General features: G+C 40.9%; 1 protein-coding gene across 5 annotated transcripts in view; it reads left to right on the top strand.

Moving 5' to 3' along the window:
* Window positions 1-18,244, top strand: part of VTI1A (vesicle transport through interaction with t-SNAREs 1A) — a 286,215-nt gene that overhangs the window by 249,829 nt on the left and 18,142 nt on the right. The window contains exon 9 of one of the 5 annotated variants that reach the window (XM_068949621.1): window positions 14,735-14,806. The exons of the other annotated variants lie outside the window; for them this stretch is intronic. Coding sequence (XP_068805722.1) covers window positions 14,735-14,759 — 25 coding nt within the window. The 3' untranslated portion in view covers window positions 14,760-14,806. The remainder of the gene's footprint in view (window positions 1-14,734; window positions 14,807-18,244) is intronic. 5 annotated transcript variants of the gene reach the window in all.

Below are 18,244 nucleotides of genomic sequence, written 5' to 3'. Positions count from 1 at the left end.
CCAGCCAAGCAGTAAGACAGCTGATATCACCATATTTGTCACCATTGGGGTGATATAATCAATTTACTTCTTGCTGTAAGAGCTTACCTTATACTTCCTTTTTCTACCTTCTACTCAATGGCCTTATTTAACTCTTTTCAGCGCTGATTTATTGCAGCCATGGATAATGTTGTGTTCTGTGTTGCTTCCCTCACCAAGGAACTTCAATAGCCATTGTTTTTCCTTTTTTTTACTGAGCACATCAAGTTTTATTTACTATTTTAAAGTTTCTTGTAAATAAAATAGGATGTGAAAGTTCTGAGCTCAGTTAGCAATTTGAATTCTAATGAGGGGTGGCTAATCATTTATGTTATGGATGCCATGGGTCTTATTTCATACAACTGCAAGCAAGGCATGCACGTTTCCTTGAGTTCCAGTCACAGGAGATACTGCGACCAGTCACACTGCATTCAGATTTCCTGACACAGCTGTGAGCTTTAAATTGTTTTGTGACCAAAAACAGAATGAAAAGCAAGATGGGAAAGTGCAGTTGTACAGAACTCATCTGAAAACATTTTTTTAATGTATATGCAGCTTAGATACTGAAGTTGAAACAGGAAAACGATTGGGGAACGGTTTCAAATTGGCAGCAAAACAGTCAAGTTCAACTATTTGTCAAAGGAATTTGAATGAACTCTTGTCTCGTGCGTTAATGCAGTCGTGCAGGGTGGGGTATTAGGAGCCACGGAACTGCTTCTTGGCACAATTCATGTGCCCGTGGATGAAGCTGGCAGTTGGGTACATGGATTTTCAAGTGCATCTATGAACATAGGTTGGTGTACCAGTGCAGGAGGACCTTTGGAAACATGGTCCTCTGGATCACAGCAATCATACCAACAGTGATCATATTATTTATTATCATAAGAGCCTTTTTAAAATAATTAAAATATTTGTGTATGTATGATGTTCCCTATACTACGCTAGCAAATAGCCACGTATTTAAATTGTCAACAACTGACCTTGTATTACTGCTAAGAAATATTGCATTTGTTGGTCGCGGTCTGTTTGCTGCTGGTGGTTGCAGCTGAGGAGCGGCAGCGGACTTGCTAGTGTCACCTAGCTGAAAGCAAATTTCACCTTCACCACAGAACTAGATTGCAGGTTGCAAATATTATTTAAATGGAAATGATTTCTTTATAAAAAGTCACACAGAAGTGTTTCTTTTTTTCAGGCTGACTTTTTAATATTTATTTTGTACTGTTCTCACTTTTATCCTTAATTTGGGGCTAAATTAGATCTGTCAGTGTCCCTTTAAATTTATTCCACGCTGACTAATTTACTTTAACTAACTTGTTTCAGGACAAGCATAGACTACTTACAGCACAAAAGAGTAAACTCAGATCAATCTCAGTCTGCCGAGAAAATTAATCAATTTGCAAGTTACATCGAGCTTAATTCTGTCGTTTAAGGCAGGCATTGAGTTTCCTTTCCCATGTTACATGGAGACTGGAAGGTAAAGCAGTCTCCATTGGTAGAGGACTAATTCACTTGCCGTGTGTTCTGTATAGAGGTCATTAAGACACTGCACTTAGAAAGCAGCTGCTTTTTGTGTGTGCGCCAGTGTCTCATTTTCCACATGTGTAACAGATCAAAACATTTAGATTGGGTTGATCCAGTCTATCATGACGAAAGAATTTTGAAGCAACACAAGTAAATAACAGCCTTACTTGGAGGAGGAGGCCTTTTCCCTGATCCTGAGAAACTATTGGTGGGCGCCACCCCAATTAAAGCAGAGCGGGCCACAGAGCTTTGCACGGATTCTTTTCCAAAGCCAATTAGCTGCAGAACATTTGATAGAAATGAACAAATCACTGAAAACTCAGCCCCATACATTGTCATCATTTATGTTCAGAGCTACTCTAGGGTTCAAGAGTATTTCTTTTTGTTATGCCTCTGTAGATCTGCTGGAAGGAAAAATGTTCCTTGCTTCTCATTTGGCCTATATATTCTAGAGCCACATTGTTCAGTGTTATCACCTTAAGAGGCAATTAAGATTAAAGTAAGATAGCAGACATTTGAGGTTAGAAACCTTGCCAGAGAACCTATACAAATTTTAGGGTCTTCCTCCCAAGTACATTTAAGTGTGGGACTGTTTTTTCAGAAAATTGAATTAAAATGTATCATTTCAATGCTTCTTAATTTCCATTTATTCTCCTCATCCTCTAAATCTGCTCCATCGTATGGCTCTCAGCTATCGGGAAGAGTTTCTGGGCCAGCGCTCAAAAATATGTAAATCAGAGAAATAAAAAGAGGAGGAAGATGCTTTGGTGAGCTTACATTTATTGGTGTATGTGTAACTGGCTACTACTGTGCTTCCCCCTGAGATCATCCCCGTTCCCATCACAATCCAGAGTTCCAGTTCGGAGGGGATTATTTCAAGGAGTAAAAACAATTATAGAGTAGTGTAGCAGACAGTAGTTTGCAAAGTGATGTAATTTATTGGAAATTCTACCTTGCAGTGGCTTTATATCTGGGCATTACTGTTCTTATTCATGTCCAAGTTAAGAAACATAGGTACTTAAAGAGAAAAAATACTGTTATTTGATTGCTAATAATGACTATTGTTACGGTGGCTAAAAACAAGACAATCTAATTAGTTCATGAAGGGAGAATTTTGAGGGGAGAAAGATTTATGTGTAGTGCAATGAACATGGAAGGGAGAGGGATGAGAGGAAAAGATCCATCAGATTTTCAGCCTGCGCTTGATGGTGCTTGTTTAAAAGGAAAAAAAAAAAAAACTAGGAGTCCTGAAAGATATCAGTCTTATTCAAAAATGTAAATAGGTGGTATAATGGCATGGTAGACTAAAATTGGAGAAATGTTTCATGCTGTGTGGGTATCAATGTAAAAAGTTCTTGGTGGAGGACAGCCAGCCAGAGAGACGTTGTTGTTAAATAAAAAGGGTGAAGAAAGGCCTGGCTCAGCTATGCCGGCTGTGTGGGGAGCTAGGCTGAGTAAGGCTAAGGGGTCCTGAAGCAAGAAGCTGAGTAGTGGAAAAAGGGCACATATAGACAGTGCTGTGAAGCTGATAATTAACATTCCTGAAGATGTTACAAAATGGGAGCTTAGGGATCCTTTCCTGTCTCTGTGTCCTTCTGTACTGGTCCTTTGGTGTATCATTCCGTACTGGTCAGATGTAGAATATGGGCAAGAACTTCATAAAGTTCAATATTGCTGTGCTTATAAACATCTATTTCTCCTTCTACAGTCCCTCTTCCCATGAGTTTCTTAAGACTGGCTAATGAGATTCACTTTTATCTCAGGATCTTTAATGACTCCCAAAAGACCAGGAGCTTAATTTTACATCTAATCAGCAAAGCTGAGCTTCCAGCAGTTCAGTGCTTCCTGATGGCATGGTTGAGCTTGCTGCAAAACTGGCTCAGAAGAGAAGATGCCAGCATTAGTTTCAATGCCAATGCTTGTGGCTGCTCTTAGGTGTTCAGACTCTCGCTTCCACGTATTGACCTATGCTGGCATTACTTAGCTTTGTGTCTTGTGAGCTACTGCCCATCCTGAGTCCACTATCAGGTGCTGAAGCGCGGTGAATGCTAAGACTTGAACTGTATTCCATGAGGTCATTTTCACACGTACAAAATGAAGGTGTAAGAATTTAGATATCATATTTGAAGTAGTCTGTTGTCAAACTTGCTCAATAATATATATTATTGCCTCGGCACATTATAACCTGCGCTAACATCAGCATTTCACAATAGCTGACTGTTCAGATGGTTAGTGAATAAAATAAGCATGCGACACAGTAAGATCTTAGGGATGCTTCAGGAAAAATTAATCCTATAAGGAGAAGTCCTGTTTTAAAAGGACAGATATTCATCTGATTCTGACAATGAAGTATGGGATTGAGCCCTCAGAAACATTGCCTGTCCAACTCACTTGTTATTTTTGGAAATATGACCTAATTCCTAAGCAGCTCTTTTATTGGATCCATTTATACCTTACCAATGACTGTATAAAAAGAGATATTTCAAAACAAAGCCTTGTCTGACATATTTAAAATGCAAATGACTGTCTTGTATATTTTTAAACTAATCACTGAGAGGGGAGAAGGGAATTTTTAGTGCTCAGAGGCAGTGGAATAAAATTTTGTTAAAAGGTGGAGTCAGTCATTCTGAGGTCAGCTTATAAATGCAAAGCGTAACTTTTTTCCTCAGAAATCATGAGTTCTTGCAAAAAAGGACTTAAATAAAGACTTAAGTAGAAATTGCTTCATCAGCCCTCAGAACCCTCAGAAGTTCCTGAAAACCCTAATTCTAAATTAAAAACTAATTTGAAACAAAGAGTGTATTTGTCCATCAACGGGAGGAACTGAGAGCTGTGAGTTGAACTACATCTCTTCCTCTCTATTGGTAATGAGCAATACTGAAATGACCGCTGAGAGGCTAATTGTCGGAAAAAGCTATGGTAATCAGCTACGCAGAGTGGCTATGACCCTTCTCAGATTGCGAAAGAGGACGTATTTCACGAAGCTATTGGTTAAAGACACCTTAGAGCATGTACACACCTTCTGCACCTGAAGGTGTTTGTGCTCCTTGGTCAAACACCTGGGCTAGCTGCTGTGACCGTGCAGTGACGTGTTAGGAAGCCCCAACCCAAGTGTGGACAGGAACCTCAGTCACAGCTGGGTAGAGACCAAGGTAAAAAATTGCTCCCAGTTGCATACAGAGGAGGGCATGTGAGCAAGTCAAAAAGACAAGCTAGCCACAAAACCTTTTATAAAAGACACAAAATAACATGTGGTGTTTCTATTTTTGAAAGTACTGATAGTATTAAAAATGCTACAGAACGAGCAATGTGCTTCGGCACACTTGCACAAATTACTTGTTATTTTATGCCTCATATGTGCGTATGGGACGCCAAAAATAATAATATGTCTGCAAAGTGCAGGGTGTCCTTGCTTCCCATCATGCCGCTTCCCGTCATGCCTCCTTGAAGTCAGAGACCGGCCCATAGGCGGCACGAGTCTGACTTCTTGCACCTTGCTCAGAGTGAGATCGGCGCTGCCAGGCCCCGGGCAGCTTAACCTTGCGCTTCCCATACTAACAGTGCAGCTTCGTTCTTCCTTACGTCCAGGCTTCCCTTTCCCTCCCTAAAATGTAAAGACTGCCACGACTCAGGCGTAAGCATTTCTCCTGCCCAAAGGTTGAGCGCACAATCACGCACCTTAACTGCGTGGAAGTGTCAAGTGCCGGAGCAGCTGGTGGGCTGACCCTGGCTTGTTGCTGCCCGTAGAAGCTGCGACCCTCATTAGGAAAGCTGAATGCTTCTGGAAAGTACCACTGGGGCAACAAATAACTTCTAAGAGCCTATTGATCTCTTACATTTGTTTTAAACATGCAAAAAGCAGATCCTTTTGTTCCGGGGCTGGCACCAAGCTCCTGCTGCAGTAGGTTCAGCCTGTCTCTGGATGGGGCACCTCGGAGCTGAGGCTGCAGAATATTTGCTTATTGCATGAGAAACTGAAAAAACCTGGAATTCACTAGTGGCCGGCCTCTTACTTCTTGAACCGCTGTTCCCCTCCTTCCTTTTGTTTCTGTTTGAATCACTGCATTACAAACAAAATTTAAGTCTCCACTGCAGATGCAGGATAAGGTAACACAAACACATAACAATCAACATTTATCAAGTTAAAATGCTTGCACCGATTACACTAAGCGTTCAGCGCTTGCAGGGCTCAATTTCTTTTTAAATCAAACTTGGAACAATTGTATGGTCACACCGGTAATGTAAATGCACATTTTTGCACATCTAATAATCAAAGGGACAAAAAAGTCTTAGTCTAAAGCTGTTTTGTTTTTAATAATATTTGATTTTTACTTAAAATGAAAGCACAAAGGTAATTTTTCTGTTGTTCTACCTGTGACTCCTTAAATCATGGTAAACATGCATTATGATCTTCTTAAAAGAATGAGAGCATTCCTTGTTAATTAATTTATACAGCTGTCAGTACAGCTTTCTATGTTATTCATACTCTAAGTGTTTGACTGCCATAGATTTTCTTGCAGTTCCTGGCAAAGCTCCAGTGAAAGCCTGGGATTTATTAGGCTGACTTGGTGCAAAGTCTATTGATTGTGGCCCCGAGGGTAATAACTAAATAGAGCTGGAGCAACAAGTCAATAACACCATTGTTGCTACAGACTCCATTCACTTGAGGAGTTAGATTGTTTTACAGTGGCAAAGAGTAATCATGAGCAGATCAGCATGTTCAACAGGCTCTGTACCATGTTAGTGCTGGGGACTGTTTTACAGCTTTCAGCAGGATCACTGGAGAATCAAGGTGGGGTGCAGGGATTAAGAACCCTGTAAACTCCTTCATTATGACTAAAAGGCTTCAGCATTAGTTTTATCATCTTGCAACAAAAAAAGGAGTCCCGTGCTTGTATTGTTCTAAACTGGTATTAAAATCCTCTGTCTATTGATCCACAATGGCATGATAGAACCTTGGTTTAAATTTTGGATAGGGGTATATAAAGGTAGTGCATGTATGTGTGTGTGTGTGTGTGTGTGTGTGTGTGTGTGTGTGTGTGTGTGTATGCATGAATGCGTATACATGTGTATTAGCATTAAATATGATTCTAGATAGCATAAGCTTCACCTTTGTGCAATAATATTTCCTGGTAATGCCTGGAAAGAGGGCTCCTATTTTCTTAAATTCAAAATGAGGAAATACTTTTGTTTATTGCTTCTCTAATCCTCCCATGTGTTTATTTACTTTTAGGATTCTTTTCTTTTGCGGAATTATATACAAACCTACTAGAGGAGAGATGTTTATTTCCTGAGAGTTTTATCGTTTATTTGACAGCCTTTGACAACTAGCATTGTATTAAAGAGCAGATCATTTTGAAAAATCAAAATGGTGAAGAATGGAACCTCAAAACCCAGAAGTGTTAGATTTTGCACACATTCCTGTATCCATCTCCAAGAGTTGCCATTACAGCTTCTGCAGAAATGCTGAGCATTTAGAATGAGTTTCTTAATGCCAGTTAATAGTAGCCTGCTCCCCTGAAACATGAAAGATGGTACAGAAAGCAATGGTGAGAACCATATAATATTAGAAAGGTATATATAATTATGCTTTGTAGAACAAACTTGGAGGTCAAACAACAGGCTTTTGTATATTCAGCAGTTCCACTGAATCTACCTCCCTTCACCTATTTGTTTTTGGAATTTAAGTTTTCCTTTTTACAAATAATGTTTCTAACCACACACTTTCAAAAGTGATAGAAAAGAGCAAAGCTCTCTTCCAGAATCTGCAGTCATTTTAAAACAACAATATTTCAGACACAAGAATTTCAGTAGGAGGGGTTGATATTTTAGTGTTTTGGTGACTCTTACATCTAAAGACAGTTTATTAACCATTTATCTGTCCATTTTTGTCACTGTTTGTCTTACTGTGTTATAGTTCCTTTGTTTATTTAAAGCATAAAAAGGGGTGGGTGGAACTAAGTAGGAAATCCTGCTACCAAATGCGCAATGGGATGCTGGGCTTCCCTTGGCTATGGGCAGTCAATTGAATATTGCAGTCAGTGTGTGCTGGGGCAGATCTCAGAGCAGGAGAGAGGCAAACACGTGGTGCACGCATCTGTCTTTTTTTTTTTTTCCATAAGTAAGCAGAGAGCTTGGCAAGTTTGCAGTGCTTGCTCAGAAGCTCATTTAAAACTTGGAGAGGAGTGAACTGAATTTAAACAATTCTCAGGAACCTCTTTTCCCCTAGGCCTCAGAGGTAGCTTCCCATGGAAAGAAATGTATCTGATGGTTTGTAATCTGTATTCTGTCAGGATAATTTTAATGAGAGGTTAGTAAATAGCATATATTTAGACACAAGCAAGCACAAGCTGGGCCTCTTCTTTATGACTTCCACACAGTCATAAGACTAGCTTTCTGTCAGATGCTCTCACTTTGAATGAAGAAATTGTATCTCCTCTGCTTAGGCTCAGTTCTGTGATCCGAGCAATTTTTGACATATCAAACCAGCCTAAAACTTAATTAGCTTTTGCATAGGAAGTAAATATGTAAGAGAGATTTTTGCAGAAGTCTTAACACTTTTTCATTAAAAAGACTCATATTGATTCTCCTGGATGATTGCAGTGTGATATGCAGCATGTACCAGAAGCACTGCTTATGCCCCAGTTCCTGTATTTCAGTCAGAGGAGAGAAAGGTAAAAGGAAAAATCCTTCCCAAAATGTGCAAGTTGACATTTCTTTTGAGTAATATTCTTGCGGTAGGAACTGTAGATTTACAGGAGTTAGAGACCAAATAGTTGAAGTATTCCTCTCCCCCTCCTCTCTTCTCCCCTCCTTTTTTAAAGTGTCTTCATCAATCAAAATCAACATAAATGAATAATGGAGGGAGACGAAATGTGAAGACACAACAGCAGTGTTGTTTCGAACTGACGGTCATAAATCCGTTGCATCCTACGAGACCGCGTGAAGAAAATACCTGCTCTCACAGGCCACCACTGCCATTTGGCCCATGATTCAGAATATCATTTAAGCAAGTGCTGGTGTCTCGTTGAAGCCAGTTGGGCTTCGGCCCTTAAATCCTTGCTTTATTTTAGAGCAGGAGGGCTGTGATGAGGCAGGGCACTTGGGAGGGTGAAGGGTTGAAGTGACAGAGGAGAAGAGGAGACAGTATAAGTTTTCCCTTTCGTCATTTATTTGTTAATTTGGGATGACAGAAATAGAAATGGCATTCTTGTGAGCAGGTCAAAGGCTTTTTCAGAACCAGCAAGAAAACAAGGAAGCTAGTGCAAAAGGAGTTAGAGAGTGTATCATTGAAAATTTGGGGACCAGCTGAGGTTTTCCCTGTAAGAAAAAGAGGAAAGCATGTCTCCTTTGGCACTGCAGAGGTATGCATGAGACTGGAGAAGCCAAATGGAAAGCAAAGCCAAGAAGATTATGCTTGTACCTAGATTTCAGAGGGCACAGTTTATGGTTCGGATTTTGAGTCCTGACATTTTGATTCAGATACGATAGAGCTGAAGTCTTATGAGCTGCCCTTGTAGGAATTTGACACAGAGGCGTGAGACTTTCTTAAGGTCAGTTGCTCTGTTTTTCTGCCATTTTAAAATGCCAGATCTCAAATGGGAACTTTCCTTCCTTCCTTCCTCCTCATGGTAAAGGTCCTTCCAATTTTGAAACATTTTGGAAGCAAGCCTATGGTAGCAAGTGGAGATATGATTATTAGGCCCAGGCCCACAACTTCAAGAGGGTAAAAGTTGCTTGTTTTATTTTTGGTTCTTCTGTAATTGCAGTTTGTTTCACAGAACAGTCCAGCCTGGGAGCATCTGCTCAGCGCTCGCGAGCGCTCCAAGCGTTCCAGCCATATTCGAGCCTGTGAATATATCTACCTCAACCATATTTTCACACCTTTTATGGTTTTCATTCTTCCTGAATGAAAGACAAAACAAAACAACTGCCTGGCAGGACAGATTGATGACCCTTCAGATAATAGTAGGGAATGCTCTTTAAAATCCTAATCTGAAGGAGCAGATTTACAGCAGCACAGCACCTTGCTGCAGAGCGGCCTGATGGTGCCACTTCTGTTGTGCAAACAATTTATTTAGTCCTTAGTGCCTTGAGTTTTCTACCTTTGTACTTCTGAAAGATGATCTCCTGCAAACGATGAACCTTTAGCCTTAACGAAGTACTGATCCCTCTTTAACATTTACTTAATTGAAGCTTAGAAGGAAAAAATACAGTGTAGTATTTTAAGAGTGACTGTGTAGCACCTTTCCAAGTTTGCATGCCTGTCAACGGGATGTCATCCTGTAAGTGTGAATGAATGACTCTATTTCCAGTTCGAGTTTCCATTCGTAGTGCAAAAATAGCACCAAATACGCTGTACTTCCAGAATAGGTATCATTTTTTTAACTTTATAAATCACACAGCGTAAAAAGTAATCTGAGATTATTTCTTTACTGAAATGTTCTATATGCTAGCTACTAAGTTAAAAGTATTAAAAAGAAAGGAGAAGTCACTGCTTAAAATGACTTAATGTAATCCCAAGAAATAATTCTTTTCTAAGTGAGCACACTGTATTGTGTAAGGATACCAGCTATATTTAGCGTTCCTCAAGGCCTCCACTGTTGAGCTTTTTTTTCTACAACCAGCATGAAGCGCTGAAGCTTTAAGCCATCCTGTCATGATGCTGATGTTTTGTCGCAGAAAAGATGTGTTCCTTAGCTGTTGCACTTACTTCAACGTTTGTGCCTTTTCAGATGACACTTGGCCAACTTTGAAAAATTGCTTAAGTTCCATTTATGGAGCGATGAGAGCCACGATTTTTAAGGGCCTTACGGTACATGGCATGAGGTGTCTACCTACCTCCAAAGATTTGGTGCTCAAGCACTTAGTTCAGGAGACTCAGAGCCCAAATTATCTAACCCACTCCTTAAGGTAGGATTTGGGCTCTTCTTTGATTTTGCTAACACAAGTCATTTATAAAGAGTTAACAGTATTATAATAGCAGGGATGGGGTAGATACATGGTAGAAAGCAATAACCAGGATTATAAATAACTGCTTGATCTGAAAAATTCTAAAATAGCCCCTTAAATTTGATTATTTCTTAATATATGGTTAATCATCTAAATCTGTTATAAACTATTTATAAATGCACCCTTGACATAAAGCACGACTAGTTTGTATTTTATGAAACATGACAGTTCAACTGAGGAAATGGAGCAATATTTCTGCAATATGGTCAGTGTGATTTAGAAGGTGCATTTGGTGTTCCAGATTTTAACTGAGGAAAGTAAAATACTTAACAGTTTCTAAATTGCCTTGTGCGAAATTGTTGTGCGAAAGTGGTATGAAGTAGCTACATTCTTTCTCAGAATAAAGCGAGCAAAGAAAGGTAAAAGGAGAGAGAGATTTTAAAAGAGTTAAAACATGAAAATGGAAAGATTTCAGAATGGATTGGACCGCAGTTCTGCGATATGAAACCCTCAGCGTCAACAGTGGAGTCTCCCCCAAACTGCTCCCTTCTGCCCAATGCTGCACCTAGCTGCTCTCTCATTTTCACAGACTGTTTGGGAGTCAGTGCCTTGAAATGGAATTGATCAGGTACAAAATAGCTCTCCTCTCCCACCCTCTTCTTTTTTCTTTTTCCTTTTTTATCCTGGATCAGTTCCCTGATCTGATTCATCACATGGACCCATGCGCAGCTGAATCAGCACAGCTGAGGCTGGCACGCTGCAATGTGATGGCAGAAATGAACACCAAGAGGAGGTGGGAGCAGGGGAGGAAGGGTCAGACCTGAGCATGACTCCTAAAATTAGTACTGCTGCTGGATGCTTCACCTCTTGGAAACATGGTCTTGGCCTGAGTACAGGGCTTGGAGTGAGAACTTTTTAAATTATAAACTCCTCTCTAGCCTTTGACCTCATAAAGATTAGTTTTGCCATCTATAAAATGGGGATACTGGTTACCTCAGTGATGTGAAGATTAACTATTGATTGTTCAACTAGTTTTTGCATGTTCACTCAGAGAATGAAAAGTAGACAACACAGCTTTTTACACTCCTGCATTTTACTAGAATTCCTCTCTCATGCTTATAAACTACGGGTGATTTGTAGTAAAATGCTTGTTTTCAGCTGTGTTCCTCCTCTCAGAAATATGTTGCTAGTGCAAAGACAGGTCCCTGTTTTTGTAACCCAAGAGAATCTATTTTTAGTTTTAAGATGTTGGCTGCATCTCTATTTTTTTAATATGCGTGTATATTTATAGCTCTTGCTATTGGAGGAGAATTTCCTGCAAACAGATCTATTTCGGTGGAGCTCTGCTCCAACACGGAGCCCCATGTGTTCCACCGGGAGACTGCTCCAGAACAAATGTCTGCTCCGGTTGTAGGATCAGCATTGTGAACTGTAAACTTTATATTGCCTTCAGCACATAGTAAATTTGCATGCGCAGTAGGTATTAGTGACTGGGCATCCGATACTTGGCAGTGTGGCATCTGAAGACATAAGTGACACTGGAGATGCAGCACTAGCCCCAGTGTCCTCCCGAGCTGTTTCCGGTTTGGATAATTACATTCTCAGTTTTCTCCGCAGTTTTAACTGGGGGGAGTATCTGTCTTCACACCGTCATTTAAAGAGGTGAGCCTTGTAACCATGCACCGTTAAACAGCTGCTACATCTCACCCAGAAGTAGGTGAAAGGACTTTTTATATAATGGTCATGTCTGGTTTGCGTTCTGAGCCGCGCACATCAGCAGCAATTGCGCGTGGGTATCTGAGAGGAGAATGTGACCTGCAGTTGAGCTTTAACGCGCACGTACTGAGTAGCACTTGTTCAAATAGTTTCAGGGACTTCAGTAGGACTACTGATGCGAGTAAGGATTGCAGAATCAGGCCCCTAAGGATCCTTAGGAATGAAAGGTATCCTGTAACTGTAAGGTATTATTATGATTGCTACTCTGGAGAACACAGAGGTATTGAAGTCGGCAAAATAAATTACAGAGTGAAATGTATAAGTAAACCAAGAAGCGACTGATGTTTTTTGCATAGTAATAATCTTTATAATCACTTCATTTGCACAGTTATTTCGTTTTAAACTTTAGGCACAGTTTTGAAGCGCACCTCAGTGGAGATTTTTTCTGTAATCTATAAACTTTAATGCAAGCTAATTGGAGGACACATTTTAATCTAATTAAAATGTGAATGCATAAAGCAGAACGGATGAATGAAGTGAAATGCTGTAGGAGGCACAGTTTTCAAACAATGATTATCCTGAACACTAAGTCAAATGAAACTTTTGTAAATGATGGTCGTGAACATTGCCAGCAACAGAACAACCTTGAGAAACTGTAAATGGAAGTTTAAATGTATTTAGTTTAAAATGTGGACATGGAAATCACAACTGTGTAAGGGCTTTTTTTTAAAAAAAGAAAATAAAAAGCAACACGCAGAGTCTCATCTAAAAACATAACAAGTAAATTAGCCAAAGGTGTACATTCCATCTAAGTTCTCATGATCAGCAGATGCAAATGTTTGCAGTGCGCCGATGAGTTATGAGCCCTAATGAGATTTCAATGCTGAGCAAACAATAAAAATTTATGCATTGCATAGTTTTAGTGGCCTTTGGCTTCATGGTTAGTGTTACACCCTTTCAACAGCTTTGGTAATATAATATCCAGCTGGCTTTGGAGGTAAGGAAAATTTTAGGGGTGAACTGAAATTGTGAGAAATAACGTGATTGATTGCTTTGTCAGAATAATGCATTTCCACGGTATAATTGTCCATAGTAATCTTAGCCTGGCTACAGATACATCGGTTCTAGTTATGTTCGGACACAAATTCTGAAGGATTCAGGTGAAAGATGGCTTTTGCAGCGTTTGAGCCAGACCATTTCCTGTGCTAGATACATATCCAGCGGTCTCGCAAACAACACCTCTAACAAGAACATTCCTGTCATAGTCCGGTAATCGGGAGAATTGAAAAGCTGCACTTTTACCAGCAACTGTCATGTGTCACAATAAAAGAAGCTGAGCACAAACACAAAAAGCAACGCACAATAGATATTGAAATAAATGTAAGTCATGGGGGTTGGGGGCGTTTGTGAATCAAGGAATTCAACTGGTACAGTTTGAGAGTAAGCTCAACTGTATCAAATTTAAAAGACCCATTTGTGGGTTAGGCTTTTAGGAATCCAGAATCTTCACCACAATGGTTGCCTGCATTACCCTACATAATATTAAAATCTTAGCATGTGATTAATAGCAGATTCCCTGCATACGTGTCACAACACACATCTGCAGCAAATCTGCCAGTATATTTCTGTGCTAGCTTTACTTTGGGGCCATAAAGTAATTCCTGTTTTATGAATGAGAATAAACCTATTATGCAGTAGGTTAGCTACACCCAGTTTCTTCTCTTGGGGGGGGGGGGGAGAGCTGCTTATTTGATACGGCATCTCGAATTTCAGCGTTCAGAAGTGAGTTTAAGCCTCTCGTAGATTTGCTTGAGCAAGCTGTTGGGAATTGCCTTCACCATTTCTTACTTCTACTTTTTCCAAAACCTTCTGTGCAAAGAGTATTGAGAAACTTCTGGACAGCAATAAACTAGTAGACTTAGTTATAAAGTGTTTATTACTAAATTTGTTAATGAGTCGACATGCAAAAAAGATATATTTATCCCTGTTTCCTCTTAAAATAGTAGTAAAAAATAACTTCAAAAAATCTTTTTCTTAAGCTACTTGGTGATGCAGTTTTGCTGTTCACAAAAGCCCTTTTTCCCATCCGCAAATAGCTACCTTTCACTTTGCCCCAAGGGAACAGAGCATAGCTCAAACGAAGCTTAAAAAAAAAAAAAAAAAAAAAAAGATTTTCCTGGTTGTAGCTCAGACTCTATGCATATTCACACACGCACGCAAAATAAAAAGGACGCTGCAGACACGTTACTTTAGCCGGCCCTCTGAAAAGTTCTGGCGACCTGCTTTACTCACCAAAATCAAAACAGGACCCAACAAAAACAGCTCGGATGACAACAAGAACACGTTAGGAAAGCAACATCTGTTTTGCATTCTTGGCATAAACTCTGCCCTTGCAACACAGGGTCTGACACAGATGTGCAGGGTTATGACACCACTCAGTACCGCTTGATTTAAAATGGTGTAACAGAGGGCAGAATCGGGGCGCTGGATTCTTCCTAAAACATAGTGCAAAACTCTCTCTCTTTAGCTCTTTTGCAGATGTGGGACTCTAACCCCACCGAAGTTACAGGCATCTCCCCCCGATGGATGAGGACCGTAGGTAAAGTCGTAATCCTCCACTAGCAATTTCGAATCCGTTATTAAGGACTGTATATTTTTTCGTCTTGTGTTTATTTTGTTTTCTGTGAAGCCATATTACCCTGTCACTTTCCAACAGGCCTCTGTTGTGCGTAGCCGCTCTCAAAGGACCCCGTCTTTCCAAGGCTGTTACGTCATCGGACTGTTTGTTTGTTTTTTTTTTTTGTTTTTTTTTGTTGATTTTTTTTTCAGTAAGTGAAATAAAACAATAGCAAGGCGAGAGAGATTAAAAAGGTCCTCGTAAGAAAGGCAGGAAAATAGCTGAGACCGAATAGGAAAAGCCCGGGCGAGGCAGGGAAATTTGCGAAGCCCGAGGCGCCGAGCGCAGCAGCCCCCCCGGCCGCTTGGGCGCGCGTACCCCGGCGCGGCGGGGGCGCGGGCGCTCGGCCCACGCGCGGCGCGGCGCGGCGCGGCGGAGCGGAGCGCGGCCCCGGCGGAGCGCGGCCCCGCCGCCTGCAGCGGCTCCAGCAGCCGCTAGAGGTCCCGAGCGCCGGCGCCCGCGGCGGCCCCGCGCCGAGCGGCGGGGAAGCCCCTGCGCTGGCGTGGGCGCGGGTAGCAGCCTGCGTTGGAGTACGGCTGGGCTCCGAGCGGGTTGCGCTGTCGGAACCAGAGCTAAACTCCAGCTTTTCTGCAGTCGGACAAAGAAGGGAAACGGCCCCTTTCTGTGCCAGCTCTGTTTCGTTCTTTCCGGCCGTGTGAGAGGTTGGACTAGGTCTCCTACTGTGCTGAGACTTTTGCAGGAAGTTGCTGAGATGTAAAGTAGGTTAATCTTATATCCATTCTGAAACAATAAAATGCCAAAAAAATTAAACACCTGCTCTGGAAGTGAACTGGTAAGAGCCCGCTATTGAATTCTGCCCTGCGTCACCCAAACCGTGGTGCTGCTGCGCCCAAGCAGCCTGGAGCCGTGTTTTCGCTTGTACACTGCATCAGCATGTCTGGGGGCGCTGAGGAGGGGCAGGCAGCAGGCGTGAAGTCTGGTATATCTTTAAAAAGCAAGCAGACAAACAAAAAACTTGAAGAGCGGATCTGGATACAGAAAGCTGTTTCACACTTCTGCTTATCCGTCTGTCCACCGGCTGACCAAGGTAGCTGCACCTGTGACCAGCTTCTCTGTAGAGAACGCCAAAGGAAAACGTAAAAGTAATCAGTGCACGCTTGCCTTGCATTTATCTCTGTCATCTGGGAATAAGATACAGATAGTATCAGGAGCAATGAAAGGTACATTCTGATATTATTTTCGAGTTTTTGTCTAGACAGAGAGGAGCAACCACTTGTATCTCTGAGGAGCACATACATCCCCCCTCCCCACGCACATTGTAGGCTGAAGGCCAGAGGGGGGTAGTAGGCTGTCTATATTAAAAAAAAAAAAAGTTTAAAACTACCACCTACTCATCAGGTGATTGGAGACTGTGGCTGTAAAATGTGCTGCAGGCAGAAGTTCTGAAAAATCCCAGAAAGTGCTGAAAACATCTCTAAACAAGGTATTTTTCTCCTGCACCTTTCTTGCTAAAGGTCCCAATTGCTGCCAAGAAAACTAGTGAGAATGTTAGCTGCCAAATAAAAAATTTATGACAGTGTTTGGCAAAGGATTGTATCACTGCTTGTTTTATACATTTCCACAAGGCTCTTGAAGGGCTGTTGGACACATACGGCTCACTGATCACTGAGCTTTATCTGTTCTTAAATATATAAAAAAAAGCAAGCTCCAATAAAGCGTGGTTTTAACTGTATATTTTTTTTTATTTTAATAGCCTCCTGTAAGTGTTTGCTATGGTGAGAATATAATTTCTAAACAACATTCTACATATAAAAAAAATTTTTAAAGGCCTTTACCTGACAGAGTTACTTGTTATTTGAATTACTTTCATAGTAAAAATACATGATCTTTTCAATTAAAAATGGATTGCTTTTGCAATTGTGCTTGTTATATATTGGAGTCTGGGCCAATAAACCGCCTGTTAAAACATAAAGAGGTCCATTCAGTCAAACTTGTGTCTGCCATTTATATTTCAAAAACCAAGAAAATAATCTGTTGGAATTGCCTTGCTCACCAATATCAGTTAGGTTTTTGGCTACATCGTTAAATTAATGTTGGGGGAGAAAATTATTCCGATGGATTTAGTGGGAAAAATATATTTTTGAATACAGAGTTAGCACACTGACAATAATAATGAAGTTGGCCGCTGTTGAAGCAGCGTCCTTAAAATGTCTGAAGGAACGGAATTGTCTGTTTCTGTCTTTTCAAACCAGTTACCAGATTAGGCTTCCAGCTGATAATTAGTGCTGTTTAACACACGTCTTGCCATTCTCAAGTCTCCAAGCCACCGTGTTTACTTTTGCTCATTATCATGTGTTGCTGGAGATGGGAGGCTTGGAGGGTGGAATTGCACCTTTCGGCACCATGCTGCCGGGAGGCAAAGATGCTCCTCTGCTCCCCTCCGGGGCGGCCGCGAGCGGGGGACGCAGTCCCCGCGTGCTGCCCCTGCCAAGGGACAGCGAGAGCCACGCCACCCCGTGCTCTCCGGGAGCACGCCACGCCGGCCCTGGGTCCTCAGGGCGCCCCTGAGCCCGCAGCGACTATTTGGGAGCAGCCGACGGCACTGCAAATACTAGGCGCCTTATATATGCTTACATATTTCACGGTATTTGATATAAAGTACTCAAGACAGACCAGCATTAAGAGGATTATTTCAGACAGCATTAGGAGTTAATTTACAGGAGATTAGCTCCAAATCGGGCAGATATCATAAGCAAATTAGCATCAGTTGTGAGAGATTCAGAATCAAAATGTGTGGTGTTTTTAACTTCTGCCTGTATACTTAGTAGATGAGAAGTGTCATTATTAGATTCAAGTACTAAGGTGTAGCATCACGAACAGTGAAGAACAGGTATACTTTATTTCTATATGCACACTCTGTATTATGATGCTGTTTATTGGCAGTGAAACTGTTTAACTCCAAGTACCCTTCATCTGCTGAATATTATATATTTCATGCCACTTCTTCACTGAGTATTGTTTTGTTTGGCCCTAGAAATGATGTCTCCATGGTGTGTTATAATATTTTTAACTAGGTAATATGCAGCTTTACTTCACAGTGACATATTTAATCCTTTTTTTTTCTGTTAAAATGAATCACATTTTAATGCTAACTCATAAAATGAAGGAATGTATAAAAAGCCAGATATTAGGGTAAAGATTACAGCTACTTAAAAATAGCTTCCTTAATATTTAAGCTTGTAAATTACAAATTTGTTTTATTTCCATAGAAGCGATGGTTAATTTGTATTAATAAGCAGATTCCGTCTTCCAGTCAGTTCTTCAGATGTATTTTTCTGACTGCAAGTAGACAGGAATAAGCAATAATCCAATCCCAGTGTTAGTTTTGAAACTAGCAGC

This window comes from Struthio camelus, chromosome 7 (assembly GCF_040807025.1).
Source record: "Struthio camelus isolate bStrCam1 chromosome 7, bStrCam1.hap1, whole genome shotgun sequence".
Lineage (NCBI taxonomy): Eukaryota > Metazoa > Chordata > Aves > Struthioniformes > Struthionidae > Struthio > Struthio camelus.
This window is presented reverse-complemented; position numbering and strand designations above follow the sequence as displayed.